Source organism: Quercus lobata, chromosome 6 (assembly GCF_001633185.2).
Source record: "Quercus lobata isolate SW786 chromosome 6, ValleyOak3.0 Primary Assembly, whole genome shotgun sequence".
NCBI classification, from domain to species: Eukaryota; Viridiplantae; Streptophyta; class Magnoliopsida; order Fagales; family Fagaceae; genus Quercus; species Quercus lobata.
Window position 1 is genome coordinate 51,505,639 of NC_044909.1, and position 17,319 is coordinate 51,522,957.

The 17,319-nt window shown below is 33.7% G+C and overlaps 1 protein-coding gene across 1 annotated transcript; it reads right to left on the minus strand.

Annotated features, from left to right (window-relative positions):
- Positions 1-820: 820 nt before the first annotated feature.
- On the minus strand, positions 821-6,199 carry LOC115950460 (aspartyl protease family protein 1-like). Its single transcript, XM_031067653.1, has 10 exons — positions 5,865-6,199; positions 5,618-5,759; positions 3,681-3,916; positions 2,733-2,957; positions 2,486-2,621; positions 2,320-2,393; positions 2,136-2,235; positions 1,999-2,056; positions 1,134-1,205; positions 821-1,029 (listed from the first exon to the last, which is right to left on the minus strand). Exons 1-10 carry the CDS (start codon positions 6,197-6,199, stop codon positions 821-823), a joined length of 1,587 nt encoding a protein of 528 aa, XP_030923513.1.
- Between the last annotated feature and the right edge of the window lie 11,120 nt (positions 6,200-17,319).

The window sequence follows — 17,319 nt, forward strand, 5'->3', positions numbered from 1 at the left end:
CCGGAAGTTTTGGTGGGGTTACAAGGGAGACACAAGAAGGGTACATTGGGTGAGATGGGAAAAATTGTGTGAGGGGAAGGAGAAAGGAGGCATGGGTTTCAAAGATATTGAGAAGTTCAATGATTCATTGTTGGCTAAACAAGTTTGGCGCATGATTCACAATCCAGATTCCCTTTGTAACAGAGTATTCAAAGCTCGATTTTTTCCCAATTGTTCGATTCTTGAAGCCAAAGATTCTACTAGTGGGTAGTATGCATGGAAGAGCATTTTAGGTGCAAGAGATATTATTAGAAAAGGGATGGTATGAAGGATAGGTAATGGCTCCTCAGTGAGAATTAAGGAGGATAGGTGGCTGCCGGTGTCTGCAAATAGGACAGTTATTTCTCCTATCCCTACCTTGGAACCTGACACTAGGGTGAATACCCTCATTAATACCGAAACTGGGGAGTGGAAGTTGTCTGAAGTGCAACAGCTATTTCTGCCACATGAAGCAGCCATCATATGCGGCATCCCTCTGAGTATTAGTATAAATACAAATATGTTTTAGTATAATTTCAACAAAACGTAATTGGTAAAAAGCTAAATAGGTTGACTTCAAAAACACACTCAATTAACAAAACTGAACAATACTATATATTGTCACACTCAAAAATTTATACAAAAAAATGATTGTAGATATTACAAACATTTAGTCCAAACGGAATTATATAGCAAGAAAATTAGCAAGCTATTGATGGTTCCAATTTCTTTTGAGTTAACTTTTAAATTCAATACAAATAATGATATTAGGGTCGAGAAAGTCTCGCCAAATAAAAAGATATCAAACAATAGCTAAGAATGAAACAAAAATCATCATGATTGTGCAAGTAAAAGCCTTCAACTTGGGTGAATGACTAGATGGAGCTTTGGCTTGTGGACTGACGGCAAGAGCAGGAGAGGTAGCAGGAGAGACTGATGGACTGCTAGGTGAAGCAGTAGGAGAGTGTGATGGGCTGATAGGGAAAGTGTTCGAATTTGAATCATTGTAACCTGTGGGCACCATGTCTCTTTATGGTCATAAAGAATTCAATAGAAGAAGAAAAAATTGACTCGCATATTGAAATTCAAAAAAAGAAAAAGTTGGATTAACTCACAGTTAGATGGCTTCCAACCTATGATCATCTTATCGCGGTTGAAAACTATGCGATAACCCGTCATAAAGTTTTCTGGATAAAATAAATAAAACCATAAAGTTGAAATTCTCAATTTAAACATGTTAACTAGGACACATAATAGCTAAATGACATAAGAGACCATGAAAGTCCAGGTGTTAGTTTTCCCAAAATTGAAGTTGACAATATTGGCTTGTTTTATGTGCAATGATTATATGAAAACCATGTTTGCGGTTTCTTCTGCACATGCTAAAGTCTTATTTAAAACATAGAGTGGAGCCAACCATGAATAGCTTCCTGTTGTTTAAACCTCCCATTGATAATGTCTTACTATATAAACTTAAAAAAATTTAAGTTAGAGACAGCTAATAGGATTCTTGGCATAATGTTTTTTAGCCATATTGTGGAAATGTTGGTTTAACAAGGATGAGATCACTAAATTAAAAGGGTTAATATAGTAATGATTTAGAAATTTTAATATTAATTGGACACAAGATAATTGAAATATGTAGATCTGACCTATTTACCAAAAAGTTGCAATTTACCCACCCCAAGAAACCACATTCATCAATCTAGAAATTATGTAATATTGTTCTCCCAAAAAAGAAAAAAAAAATTCAAATACTTTATTGCTTTTTATCAACTTCATAATTCATAATCAATAAAGTTGCAAATAAAGTAAGGTTAAGTAAAGCATCCAAACTTTAATTGTTTTCTCTGTCTGATAGTCTCCTTATAAAAGGAATGAATGCACAAATGTAAAATTTCAAAATAAAACATGAAAATGAAATTTTATCAAGACAAACTGGTTTATAATCAGGATAGTCATTGATAAATATATACTTACGTCCTATGAAGTTTATAGCTGTACTTTTGAGAATAGCTAGACAATAGACATGTCCACCCTGGAGACCACAACATCAATTTTCAGCATAACATAGACAAGAATAAGATCTTAAAGCACTAATAAGTGCGACAACACACCTTTGTAGAGAACACTTCTGTTGGATTAGTGAGATCATATTGTTCTCCACCTTTCATTGTCAGATTCATTGTAGGGATCATATATGAGGTTTGATTTGCACTACAATTAAAGTGGAGCTAATTAGTGGCTCAGAGTTGAAAAGAGAAAACCAGTACAAAATAAGAATACGTTTTCCCCAAATACCTCAAGTCATAACAATATTCAAAAGGAATTTGGGAACTGGATGAATGTCGCTTTTCTGTGACCTGAGAATTGAACTGCAAAGTAACACAAATCACATGCATTCATTTGCCATAAGATGAAGTTCCAATGAAATATAAAACTAAAAGTTGTCATTTATATTACTTACAGTTTTAGAAATAAATGTATAAGCTGGGTCCGTTAGGTGTGTAAACGATGTACCAGAGTCAAAGATTGCACTGAACTCCATCTTAGAAACATTCACTTCAACATTTATTTGAGTGATGCTAATGTTATAAGTTGGACTGGTAACAAGTTTACAAGGGAAAATTAGTGCAAGCAGCATGAGGTTCTAGTCAAAGACAGTCTTCTTGTTAAACTAAATAATTTTACAATGTTAAGAAGAGACAACTTACATTGAGGACCCAACAGTGAATGATGTTTCTTTTTGCTCCGAGGTGCCATTATCTCCAAAATTTATTCTCCCTGTCCCATCAGATCCAAAACACATGGAAAAAGAATTTGGACCTAGCCCTTTTCTTGCTATGGTGCTAGGAACAGATATATCATCTAGACCAAGCCCAAGTAGACCGTTGGGTGCAAATCCATTCAGAAAAATACCAGTCTCATTTTTACCACAACTGAAACAAAATGAAAGGGTTAGATCACAAGGGTTGCACACAAATTAATGAAAATTTGCCGAAATGATCTGACCAGGAGGTATTAACAAGAAGCAACTTCAATGATTAGATCCCCTCACCCCTAATTATCAAATTATCAAAGAAAAAGTAATGCTAGCCCACCAATGATGATTTTTTTTAATGACCATACTAAAGACATTAATTTTTTTTTTTTTTTCTAGTAATATCACCAACCCTCTAAAAGTGTTTGATATCATGATAATTCCAAGCATAACGTACCTCCCTTAAGGTGTTTTGGTAAGCCTGAGGCAATAAAACACTTTGATAACTCTCACCAATGATTACACTTATTTGAAGAGGAAAAGCACCATATCAAACTCTAAATTTATCATCCAAATGATAGATATTTACTGAAATATCAGCTATTCCATAATTTAACTAACAATTTTTTAATATATTGTGGCAGTTTCTTAAAGTGCTACAGTAGAGTACCTATAGCAGCGGTTTGGAAAACTACCTATTGTGGCAATTCCTAAAACTGCCATATTAGGTCTCCTATAGTGGCGGTCTTCAAAACTGCCGCTGGGAAAAAACAATGCTATAGAACGAGTTTTTTGTAGTGAAATGATATTGCTTATGATATATAATTGGTACGATGTTCACTTGAAACAATATTTCTTCCAAAGATTTTGGTAGCTAGGAAAGCAATGAAAAATAACTTACCCTAAAGTGATTGGAGCATCTACAACTTTTGATTGATCATCATCTGTAATTAAGTGCAAAACATCCTCTACCAAGATTCCAGATGATGACATGTTTGAATAATACACAGCACTATATGCACAATCGCCATTAGTTGAAGGACATTGATTTGGATCGCAATAGATACTGCTGTTGCAATAAGAAACTTTATTGCTTGTTGATGATGTATTAGGACTGTAAATGTTGAAGTTTACTACCTGCTTGGCAAAAAGATTAATTGTTGTTGCATTTTGATATTAAAATGAATAAATGAAAATTTTGATTTTGGTAAAAAATTGGTTGACTGAATTAAAAATAAGGTATGAGTTTCAGGGGTTAATTGAGTTCTAGTGGGAAGTTATTGTTTCAGTAAATAACCTATTCCCATATTAATAAGGAAAGAATCTAATTTAATTTATAATTGATGGTGTTATAGGACTCTTAGTGTTGGATGCAATAAATGGGTCAATTCCACGAACATGGCAGTGGTAGAGTTATGATGATTAGGCTTTTGTCAAACAATTAGGTTGTTATATCTTGGAGGAGAGAAGTTGAACAGAAAGGTTTGTGTTATTGGTTTTTGATTTTGACTACTGCATAAGGCTTAAATCTTCTCAAAGAGTACATGATCTCAACAAACCGTTCCATTTAAAGCCAATACTATACCTTAGACCTTCTTTTTTTAGAATTTTTTTTTTTTTTTTTTAATTTCGTAGTACAATGAGAAGTGGAGATTTTTAAACTTAATTTGATTCTTCTAGTTAAAGAGAGCAAGTTATGCCACTAAACCACTATTTCTTGACATCTTAAAGAATCCGCATTAGTGGATCGATGTAAAAATTTTGTTCATTTAGATGGAAAAAAAAAAACTTTTTCCATTCACTTTTATCAACTCTCCCTTTTTAACCCATCTGAAACTGTCTCTCCATTCACACTGCCACCTTGATCTATGATGAAACTCGACTCTCCCTCTCCCCTTCTTGGTTGAAATTGCCTCTCCCTCTCTCCCTCACGGTCACAAGCAACGATCCACAAGCACCACAATCATCGATCCACAATCCAAAATCAATGATCCAAAATCAACAATCCATGATCCACAAGCACCTTTCCAGTAGACCCAAGCACCAACCCATAGCCACAAGTTCACAAAAATGCTTTCTCTGTCTCTATTGGTGTGTGAGTGTGTTTGATTTTTGGTTGATTTTGTGGTGTGTCCGTGTGTGGGTTTGTTTGATTTTGTGGTGTGTCCATGTTGTGGTGGTGGTGGTGGTTGGCGGTGCTGGGTTGTGATGGTGGGTTTGTGTGTGGTTGGCAGTGTTGAGTTGTGGTAGTCGGTCTGTTTGCAGTGGTCAATTTGTGTGTGGTTGGCGGTGCTGGGTTGCGGTGATGTGGGTAGTGATGCTGAGAAAAATGATATTGGCGGCGTTGGGTTATCAGTTGCAGAGATTATGGGTTGAAGAGAAAGAATGTGAGGGGAGAGAAAAAAATATTAAAATAATATATACAAAGTTACAGTAACCGTGTATATATGTATGATTATTGTAGCACTTTTGTATATATGCACAATTTTGCACGCACTGATGTAGATGTTTTTTTGGTTAAAATTTGTAAAATTAACCACTTTTTGTATTTTGTACAATTTTACAACCTCTAATGCAGTTGCTCTTAGACTTTTTATATTAAGAAATATTGGATTTTTCTATTTGTCCTGTATGTAATTTATTTTTTAACTTCTTTGGTTGTCATCCTTTTTAATGCAATATATATATATATATATATATATAAAGTTTTTAGAAGGAAAAGATATCACAATGACACAATAAATGATTCCAGATAGGAGTACTTGAAGTAAAAATATAATTCAAAGAGTAAAAGTCCATGAGTCCAACCAAATATGTTATAGATAATAGATAACATACCTGTCCAGATGATGTTGGTAAGCTGGTTACGCAAGTACTGTTGTTACAATCGCATGGTAGCCAGAACAAATCACTGCCTGTGTCTAGTGCTACCAAAAATGATACACTTGGTGTCCCCACAGAAACACTGGCATAATACAAACTGAAAATATCACACCATTTTGAAGAAACAAAGTTAGAAGAAAAGGAACAGGAACTCCAAGGAAGAAAAATGGAAAGAAAAAGGAGTGACTCTTAAGGATCATACAATCCGAAACTGTTGATGAGGAGGGTGTCGTTTCCATTGGCGAAAGTGAGCGGCGCCGGAGACTGGTTGTTACTGGCGGCGAGGTGACGGCCCCGGATTATGCTGTCTCGGTGAGTGATAGCAACATAGTACTCCACGCTCCCTTTCTCTGGAAGCCCATCAAAGCCCAGAATTTGCTTAACTGGATCCGAGAACCGGTGGTGAATGTCGAATCCAAATGATCCCAACCCGTAACAGCTCCCAGAAGTCAATCCCAGTAGTAACAATACCAGCAGTATGTATGATCCGGAAGTCAATGAATATGAACAAGTTGTACTAGTCCAAGCCAAAGCCATTGCTTAGCTTGAAGTCTTTTTAGAGAGAAAACCAGACTTGGTCTATTAATAAAGCTAAAGCATGAATGAACTACCACTATGAAGAGTTTTAGTTTATGTAGGGAAAGAAAGTTGACACGTTCTCATCAGAACAAAACCAAGAAGATGGCATAGAAATAGTCTTTGAGTGAGAGAGAAAAGAGTCATCGAGAGCTGGGGCCCGGTGTTTGGTTTGGTCGACGCTTACGTTCGTGAAAGTCAAGTCGTGCGAAAGTGGGGTCGAAACCGCGGGTGTTTTATTAAATATTCAGTTATTCTTTTCTTCGCCAAATAAAACACTCAGTTATTCACGTTCGCAAAATTTTTTTTTTTTTTTTTTTTTTTATATAAGGTAAAATTTTTACTCTAACATAATCTAAGTATATATGTGTGTAAAATTTCCTCTTGAAAACTTGAACTCCGGTCCTTACCCCCCACACCCCACAAATACTTATACTTGTGGAGTGACTACCTCATCAAGAAATATTGTCTGGGGATTGTTTATTATTACAACTAATAACTTTTTTATTTTATTTTATGGGATAATGTCCTATAATTTTTCTGGAAAAGTTGGCATCGAGTCTTCATTTATCATGGCCTCAATCAAAGCACAACATCGATCAAAAATTTAATAATCATTGTCAAAGCTCTACACACCTCAAGAATATTCAACAAATTAAAATTTAGTTTTTCAATCTCTTGCCAATATTGTTCTCACCTGTTTGATGTATTCAAATTGTCATTCTTATTATCCACTATCACATAAAAAATGTCAACGTTAGATTCTTGCGGTCATTAGTCTAAACGTTTTGTTACAAATTGTTAGTGTTATATGGTAACTTATATTGACAAATTCCATGATATAAGTGTCAACGAGGGTTGTGTTTAATTTGTTACAAGTTGTTAGTGTAACTTATAGTGATAAATTCCATGCGCCTTTATAAGTATCAACGAGGGTTGATGTGCATGTAATTTAGGTAAAAGTACATGTAATGAGCTGCTTGAAGATGTTGAAGATCTAGAATTAAACATGCTCAAGCAGTTATTAAAGTCCGTCAGAATCTTAATTCGCAAGCTAGATTTTTTACTCGAAGACTAATTGAATATCAATTTTCACCTACTTTTAAATATCCAATTGAGGCACCAATTCACTGTGAAATGGGAAATTCTCAACTTGCCTAATTATTATGACAAATTAAGTTAGAAATAGGGGTGAAAATGTCTCCACAAATTACTTAGTTGATTTTGTGACGGGGAAAAATAAGTCAAATTTGCTTTTTACCTCACACAAGAAATTTACAGAGATGGGATATCAAATAACCTTTGTTACCCATGTTTAAATGAGTGAGCTTGAAATGAAAGGACAAGTACTTGGGAATAAGTATGAAATAGGGAAATTCATCAATTTTAATCTCGGATTGCTTTGTATTATATTCCTCAGAATTGGTTCCAGATACAGATCACACTTGTTTTAAGGTTACAATAGTGGTTCTCTATTTCTCTCTTTCTTTAGATGTTTCATCCATTCTTCACAGAGGCCTCTCTACCTTATATAGTCACCCAGGTTGTATCTGGTCTTCCATTTGGGGGGTTAGGGTTCATTTCCCTTGATACTTGTCCCATCAGAGCCTCATTAGAAAGTTTCTACATCAAGCTATGAGCTGTGATAATACTGTTCAAGGGTCATTTCCTCATTAATGTGGCTTGCTAAGTGGGTTTAGAGTATTAAATACGGAGGTGATGGGTGTTTTATCTACATTCTTCCCTTTCTTGCTTGACGACAAATGTTCATGCTCTTCTTCAGTTTGTGCCCGATAGTCTTCAAAATTGGTCATCGGCCCTTCTGAGGACACGTCAGTGTCCTCGGGGTTGTCGGGTATTATAGTCTCCTTGTACTTGTGGTGAGTTGTTTATATTTTCTAGAGAACTTGCTATCAGTGCTTTCCAAGGTCCGTTCTTCCAACATTGGCCTTCTCCCATTTGTCCATGTTCTTGGATTGTTATCCTCCCACAAATTTGGCTAGCAATAATAAATTTTTAATGATAATATGCGCAGGTGTACATAAAATGTTGAAGGATGTGTAGCATTGCTATTGAGTAAGATTATGTATGTAATATTTATGTCAAAGAGCAACTCAGATCACTCCTTGCGTTGAAATGTAGGTTTATTGGAACGCTAGAGTACTTCACAAAATGACGTGTGGAATAAAAACAGAGAATGTTGAATACAATTTTCACAAAATGACGTTATCAATAAGAGTTGGTAGAATTTGGACGTACAAAGATCATTCTTTTTTTTTTTTTTTTTTTTTGGACAAGATAGAATTTTTACTCTAACCTAATCTAAGTGTATATGCGTGTAAAGCTCACTCCTGGAGACTTGAACTCCAGCCCTTGCCCCCCACAAGTGACCACCGCACCCAGGCACGCGGTGGTAAAGATCATTCTCTTGAAATGATGAATACCCTTTTTATTGGATTTTCTAGTGCTGTAAATGAAGATCAAGTATTTTGCCCTTACAAATCTAAATCACTGGTACGTAGGAAGTTCTTCAAAACAGTAGATTCCTTGCCAAAAAAAAATAATTTGGCTCGAAATAAATGATACTATAGATATGAAAAAAAAATCGGGATATATAATCATAATTATTGCAATGTTATGTCATTATTTTTTTTATATATAATCGGGATGCAACCCATTCCAGGGTGAATTCTCAAAATATTAAAATAATATAAATTTTTTTTTTTTTTTTGGTAAGCAAATAATATAAAAATTTATGCAGGCAAAAAGTTATACTAGCTTTGACTTGAATTAAATTACAATTGATGCAACCCATTCCAATATCATATTAATTCATAACTTTTAATTTATAGAATTAACATTTTAAAAATTTGACAACTTCAAATTTCGTGTTAATTAGGTATTATATATTTACTATTTTATACACAAACTTAAGTTTTATATATAATTTTTAAAGTTGAAAAAACTTGAAATTTAAATATTTAATGATTAGGTAATTACTAATCTTCGGTCACCTTAATCTTTTGTAAATATAAAAGGTATAAGAAAATAATATATTCTTATAATTGATTATTCAAAATATTATTTTTGATAAAAAAATAAGTATGACATCACATAGAATTAAGTGGAGTATAGTTGAAATATATATATATATATATATATATATATAAAAGGTTCCGGCTTCGATTCTTTGGTTTAATAATGCGTCTATATAGACTTTGTATGTAAAATATATGTACACAAAATTTTGGCATTGTAAATGACTGGCTATATTCATTCGAATTTGATTTGTGTGGTCAATTGATAGATGACCTCCTACCTAATTTGATTTAAAAAATTCATTGGTGGGTCATCAGATTAGATAGGAGGTCATCTATCAATGGCCCACCAACGAATTTTTTCCCCCCTTAATTTTTGACTTTGAGAATGTTAGAATACTTCTTCAATAAAAGGGTTTCATTTATTTTTAGTACTTTTTTAATTGGATGTCTTATTTTGTTTTAAATATATAATAACAAATAGTAGTGAGTTTTAATCTTCATATTTTATTTAATTAATGGGTGATGTGATAATTTTTCATTAAAATAAAAAAAAAAAAATTCTACTTAAAAAAATACTTAAAGTAAGCCAAGCTCTTAATTAAATAGGGGTATACAATTGCATCATGACAAACTTGCCAGCACATCTTAAATTACATGTGTGCCAAATAAACAACATATATAATTTAAAAGTATTGAAAGTAAGCAAAACCCTTAATTAAATAGGGGTATAAAATTGTATCATGACAAACTCGCCAGCACATCTTAAATTGCATGTATGCCAAATAAACAACATATATAATTAAACTAAATTCAAAGATAAACAAAGCATAATCTTCAACCCTAGTTGTTTACTGGGTTCCTTGTACTACAAGTTGTGCCAAAAGTCTAACCTTGTAGACTTCCTGATAACTATTAAGAATAGTAGTTAGAGCCGCGCAGCTTGGATCTAAGGAGTAATTCTTAGTTACTCTTGAAATACGGAGAATGGTGCTCCTTCCTCTCACATTCATGATGGGGTCCACTTATTAAATTCATAATGTGCTCCATCATGAATGTGAAAGGAGGGAGCATCATTTCTTTGTATTCCGGGAGTACCTAAAAATTTTTTGGATCTGAGACTGATGCAATTAGAATCCTTCATAATACAACTTATTAATTTCTTGCTGTCTAAATGAACCATGACACCATTATTGCCCATTCCATTATTTTGCTGCAAGTCAAAGACTCCATTTCTCCTATTGTTAGAGACAGGAAAAAAATCTTCTTTCATTTGTGTTAGATATATTAGGAATTTTTAGGTTCTAGATTCTTTTCAACACTGCCCGATTCTATCTATATAAAATTGGAAATTCCTTCTCCAGCTGCAAAGTTATCTCCTCTAGCACATATTTGTAAGAAGACTTCACTGTGAATCATGCCGATTTGGTCTCGGTCCATAAAACCTGGTCTTTGGAGCTAAGCTAGTCCAGTGGAATGTTTTTAATCTTAGTGAGGTCACGCTCGAAAAATAAAGGATTTGGATTGGGTGCACCCTATGGATTGCACCCGGTGCAATTTTTCCAATCCCTCTGACGATTCTTTTTTTTTTTTTTTTTTTTACCATTCTCACTTTTTAATTTGAACTTTTTATTTTTTTAAAACTTTTTTTATTCAATGGTTAAGATTTAAAGTTGAGAGACTTTAAATCTCTGTTATTTATAACTATTGCATTAGGTGCTCAATCCTAAAATAAATGCTCTACCAACAATTCATTTTGTGCACCCCAAGTGTTCCACATTAATCAACTCATAGACCAATCGAATTGATGGTGAATCTATCATCTATCATGCTAAACATCTACCAACATATATCCTTATATCCCAGTTAGGGATGGCAATGGGGCGGGACGGGTTTGAAGGATGGGGTCTTCACCTCCGCCCTACATGGTTTTGTCCTACCCCATCCCATCCCCGCCCTGCATGATGAGGAAAATTTTCATGCCCCATCCCCGCCCTAACCTATAAAACTCCACTTTTTGTTAATTTTCCCACAACTATTATAATTGTTTTTAATAAAACCTATTTCGTTAATAAAAATATACTTGAAATTACAAATAAATTTATCCCATCAAATCTGTAAAGTTGTGATTTACAACTATATTTTATGTTGGCTTTATTCCATGACAAAAAGTGTTGTAATTGCATTAATTTTGTTCCTTGTATTTTGTGAGATTTTATTGTATTGGGTTTAGTATTAAGTTGGTGAAGAATCGAGTATAAAATAAAGATCAATGTAGTTTCACAACTAGCTCGCAAGAAGTTCGTTAGAAAGGTTCTCATGAAAAAGCTACATGAGGAGCACATGCTGGAATCTGAAGAGTCAAGTGTCAGGCTGTATTTTGTGAGTACTTCGCAAAATAGGCCATCTCGCGAGTTACCCGCGAAACTCTTTACCTAGAGGATTTTATGTGTGTCTTTCTTACTCTTCACTCATATTATATATATATCCTTATTACCCACAAAAGTATAAAAGGCTATTATTCAAAGAGAAAAACCTAGATAGGTTTCTACAACACAACTCACCCATCTTTTAGAGAGAGAGCTACTCATCCTTTAGTAAGAAATTATTGTAGTCTCTTCTCATTCCCTCTCCCATTGTCATACCTTTAGAGGAGATTTGTATCCAAATACAACCCACACCTATTTAGAGTGTAGAGAGTGTTTTGGAGCGTGGGAAGTTTTGGGGATTTGTCAAAAGAAGCTGGTGAGGCTTGACGGATGCAATTAGACAGTATTGGAAGATCTAGAAAGTTAGTGAACACAAGACTCCGAGAAGTCCGTTGGCAGCAGGAGCTTGGAGGGCTCAAGTACATTGGGTAGATTAGGTTTGGAGGGTCTTTTGTTATTCGTGTACTCCAACTTATTCACTAGTGGATCGATTTCGACTTGGAGGGTCACGGAGAGGTTTTTGTCGAGCTCTTCGGTTTCCTTTTTGATAACACGTCTTGGTGTTATCTTGTATTTGTATCTCTTTTCTCTTACACTTTAAGCTTTACATTTATTGTTGCTTGCTTGCTTGCTTATGGCTTAGAGAGTAGTTTCAGTAATTGCGCTTCATTTACTCTTGTTTCGCACTTAAATAAGTTAGAGTAAAAGTAACTAAGCCGTAATTTTTTTATTGGGGTCAAAACAAGCTTGTGTGTTATGCACAAATCCGAGCTTTCAAAGTAACTGGCATTTTTCGGACATCTTTTTCATTTTGCATGGTTCATTCTCCATAGTATCGAATCCTTCTAGTCTCTTCTATGGGTATGGAAAATTAATTAGGGATATAGTTATATATATATATATATATATGTATGTATATGTATATGTATGGAGAGAGAGAGAGGTTGAAGTTAAATTTAGTATAATTCATTGCAATGTTATGTCATGATACTTTATTGAATAAGTATTTTAATCAAATTTTGGAATATTACATTGCCTTACTTCATAGTTCATACTTGTAAAATATCAAAATGTAAGGAGATTAATACTATCTCATCATAAAATATTTAAATTTGAAGTCTTTCTAACTTTAAATTTTATGCAAACCGTGAGTCAATAGATCAAATAGTAAATATCGTTTGCTTAACACAACATTTGGCATGTATATTAAGAACATAGATAATATATAATCTAAAGGTTGAATTCTCAAAATATTAATATAATATAAAAATTTATGCAATGGCAAAGAGTTATACTAGATTTGACTTGAACCAAGCTACACTTGATGCAACCCATTTTAATGTTATACTAATCCATAACTTTTAATTTATAGGATCAAAATTTTGAAAATTTGACCACGCCAAATTACGTGTTAATTGGATATATATATTTACTATCTCATACACAAACTTATGTTTTATATATAATTTTTAAAGTTGAAAAAACCTGAAATTTAAATATTTTACTACTAGGTAGTTACTAATCTTTGGTCGCCTTGATTTTTAACAAGTATGGAAGGTATAAAAAGATAATGTATTATGATATTTGATTCACCAAAATATTATATTTGGCGAAAAAAATAGAGTGGTATAAGTATAACTTTATATAGAATTGTGGGGAGTATATATTATAATATAAAAGCAAAACGTTTGACTTTTTGTTAACCATTCTTATTGCGCCATATGATTATATAAATTTATGTCACGTATTCATTTAAAAACACTGGCAGTTGTGTCCTTTCATTTTGCCCTTTAAATTTCAATATTTACTCACTGCTTCGCATAAGATGTATATATATATATATTTAAAATGTCATTGAGAACAAAAATGTTCAAAAAACATGGAAACAAAAACTACAAATTATTCATTAGCAAATAAATTAGGACAACAGCAATAAAAAAGAAAGAAGGTAGTGAAGATTGAGGATTTTGGTGATCTTACCAAGGAGATCTGATATGTAGTCTGATCTTACCAAGGATTCAAGGTGTATAAACTTACTAATAAAACAAAATTAGACCTATTGTAAAGTATTTAATTTGATCATCTGTACCTAAAATATGTCCCATGATGTAGACACTGATGTGAGGTTAGCAAGATTGGAGGAAAGATCAAGGCATGTCCAGATCAATGATGAGGGCCTTTGTGATTTCTAACGTGCAGGCCTAGGAACTAAACTGATGCAGCCCATTTTAATGTTATATTAGTCCATAAGTTTTAATTTATAGGATTAACATTTTGAAAATTTGACCCCCCCAAATTTCGTGCTAATCAAAAAATATATATATATATATATATATATTATCTCATACACAAACTTACATTTTATATATAATTTTTGAAGTCAAAAAAACTTGAATTTTAAATATTTTACGATTAGGTAGTTACTATTCTTTGGTCACCTTGATTTTTTGCAAACATGGAAGGGATCAAGTTAATAATAAATATATAAGTTGTTGATATTGTTTTTGATGCTGTTATTTAGTTCATGGTATTAATGAAAAAAATAAATTACATGGTAGTTATGTCATTTTGGGAATTTGCTATTGAAACAAATAGCAGCCAAATTAAACACAATTTATTAATCGCAGTTACTGACCACTCCAACCATCATATTATCGATTATTGAAACCATGTATTTTCCTTGAAACAACACTTAATCAAATAGTTATCCAGTCCCCAACACCAAGAAAGAAAGAAAAAAGCCACCAATGCGTCCAGTTTGGGTGAATGATTGGAATGATCAGAAAACCTCACCAAATATGCGCTGCCGAACAAGTTTCGGTGGCCAACACCAATTCCAATGTGCCAACTCCCATTCCCAACGAAGCATAATCCTTGTTAGGAATAACTAACTTGGGCCTCACCCACACAAGTGGAATCAGAAAGTAATCATAGCTCCACCGCTAACCTCAAGCTATAAATAGTAGAGATACAATGAAAGGGAGGGTTAGACAATTGAGAGAAAAAGTGATAGTATTACCGAGCACACAACAAAGTTTTGAGAGGGAAGAGGAGAAGTAGGTTTCTGAGGTAGTCCTTTCTTAGAACCCGCCCAGGAGCCACCCTAAGTAGGATACCCAACCCCTACTGTATAAGTAAATTGTAAGCCCATATACTAAATTCAGTTTGTTGTGGGATATCAGGTACACACAGTAGGTAAAAAAGTAATATCAGTAGTGGGTTCAAATAAAAACTGGTAGAAGCTTTTTAACTTCATAGGTGTGAATAGGTTTATCAATTTAATGTATGTGCATTACTCTTTCCCCATGTTCGAAATTGCATTGTCTATTTTCTTTTAGGTAGGGTTCAAACTTCAAACGTTTAGAAGTCAACTAATACCTATATGATTTATATTCGTTTCTTGTTTTGAAAGACTAATGAGAAAGAAAAATCACCTAAAATATGCAATTGCAAATGACTATCCAGGTTACATTATAAAAAACATATGACCAGTTTAATTTAATTTATATTTCAGGTTACTACGATTTTGCCGTGTAATACAAAGTAGCATATTTTATAGGGAAAAGTCTTATACCACATAAAGCCGCACAAAAAAAGCCACAACTCGCCACATGGGTGAGTTGTGCCTTTTTCTGTGCTACTTTATGTGGCACTAGAAGGACTCATTTTATAGGCACATGCACATGTATTGAGTTGGTCAAATCCATCTTTGCATTGAAAAACAAGGTTTGTTGGAATTTGGAACACTAAAAGTATCGGTTTGGCAAAAATTATTTTTGCCAGCATATTTTACTATTCAGCTTTTTTTTACTATTATTCATGGCTCCACTACCCCTTCACCAACCATAACTCGCCACATGGGTGAGTTGTGCCTTTTTCTATGCTACTTTATGTGGCACTAGAAGGACTCATTTTATAGGCGCATGCACATGTACTGAGTTGGTCAAATCCATCTTTGCATTGAAAAACAAGGTTTGTTGGAATTTGGAACACTAAAAGTATCGGTTTGGCAAAAATTATTTTTACCAGCATATTTTGCTATTCAGCTTATTTTTACTATTATTCATGGCTCCACTACACTTTTTGGTACTATTTATAAGTCTCACTATATTATTTCAGCTAATTATTACTCTTATCTATGGTACTTTCAGTAAAAAGTTTTCAATTTCAGCAAAATAAGCGGATCCCAAACAGACTCTAAATTAAGGTTTTTGCACCTCCCATATCAAAGAATGTAATCTAAATGATGTATACTGTTAGAAACTGAAAAGAATATGGATGGACATCCAAAGTGGGCATGTCCTTCTGTATACCTCAGATTGTAACATCTAGGAGTTATAAAGTAATGGTTTAGACCGTTACTCTACCCCACTAAGTCCACTATTCCACTCAATATTAATGGAGTGATGTGTATATAAACACCAAGAGTGGAACCTATTGTACAAAAAATGAATTTCACATTTCTTATAGTGTTTACAGAGTGTTGTGAGGCTCTTAGGTTGTGGGTTATATTTGCATCACTCTAGTAGTGTGCAACACCGTCGGAGAAATGTTTTTGGTTCGTGGGTTGCACAAACTGGAATTCAAAACGTGTTTGGATACCTGGTCTACGTGAAGGCTGGCTCTAGACAACGTTGAACAATCTCAAAACTCCTGTGTGATCGTCGGTTTAGGCCGAGAGAGGTATGCCAAAAAACCAATTATTTATATTTCGCGGCAAGTCTCTATTTCTAACATTGGTATCAGAACTTTTATAGGTTGTTCTCAATGTCATAGGCATATATGATTAGTTCTTAATGCGTTTTATGCTTCTGTGATATGCTATGAATTTCTATGCACCTCACATGGCCTTCAATGGCAAGTTTTGATTCTGAGCATTTCGTGCCTTGAAATTAATATATGTTGTTTATATTACATGTATTAATATATACCTTAAGTTTCGTAGCAAATCTCTAAGTGTGCCATGAGATATAGTATAATAAAACTTAGAACACCGAAAATTTAAGGACAAAACTGCTCTAATATGTTTTTTTATTTGCAAAATATGATTTTATATTATGAATCTATATGTTATAAGCTTTAAATCGGTATATGGTATGTTAAAAACGGACTTGAAATGAAAAAGATATAAAACTTTGAATTTAATGTCTGAAACTCGTGTTTTTGGCCGAAAGAAATTGAATGGACGAAGGTTGAAGACAACCTCCACTGCTGCCCATCACGTGTCTTTCTCTTGCCGAAAGAACTAGAGAGGTAGCAAATTAAATAAAGGCAAAACTACACTATTAGTCCCTGAAATTTACCTTGCGTGCGCAATTAGTCTCTCAAGTTTGAAGCGAGCATAATTAGTCCCTTAAGTTTTAAAATTGAGTTGTATTGGTCTTTTTACTAACTGCTGTTAACGGTGTTACTTACGTGGCTAACGGAATAATGACTTGACTTTTTTTAAATAATATGGCATGTTTTTAATTAAAAATTTTATACGAAATTGAAAAATCATATTGACTGGATCAAAAACAAATTTGATATTTGTTTAACAAAGGCACGATGGGGGAAGCGAGAGATTGACAGCCACGAAAGAACTAAAATGGAATTTCCATCACGAGCTCTTTTT

Excerpts from the sequence above, each read along its gene's own strand:
- LOC115950460 (XM_031067653.1), bottom strand. The coding sequence starts at position 6,199 with ATGGCTTTGGCTTGGACTAGTACAACTTGTTCATATTCATTGACTTCC. Across the intron at positions 2,394-2,485 it reads ATACATTTATTTCTAAAACT|TTCAATTCTCAGGTCACAGA; the intron begins GTAAGTAATATA and ends GTTACTTTGCAG. Across the intron at positions 1,206-1,998 it reads AGCTATAAACTTCATAGGAC|AAAACTTTATGACGGGTTAT; the intron begins GTAAGTATATAT and ends TATTTTATCCAG.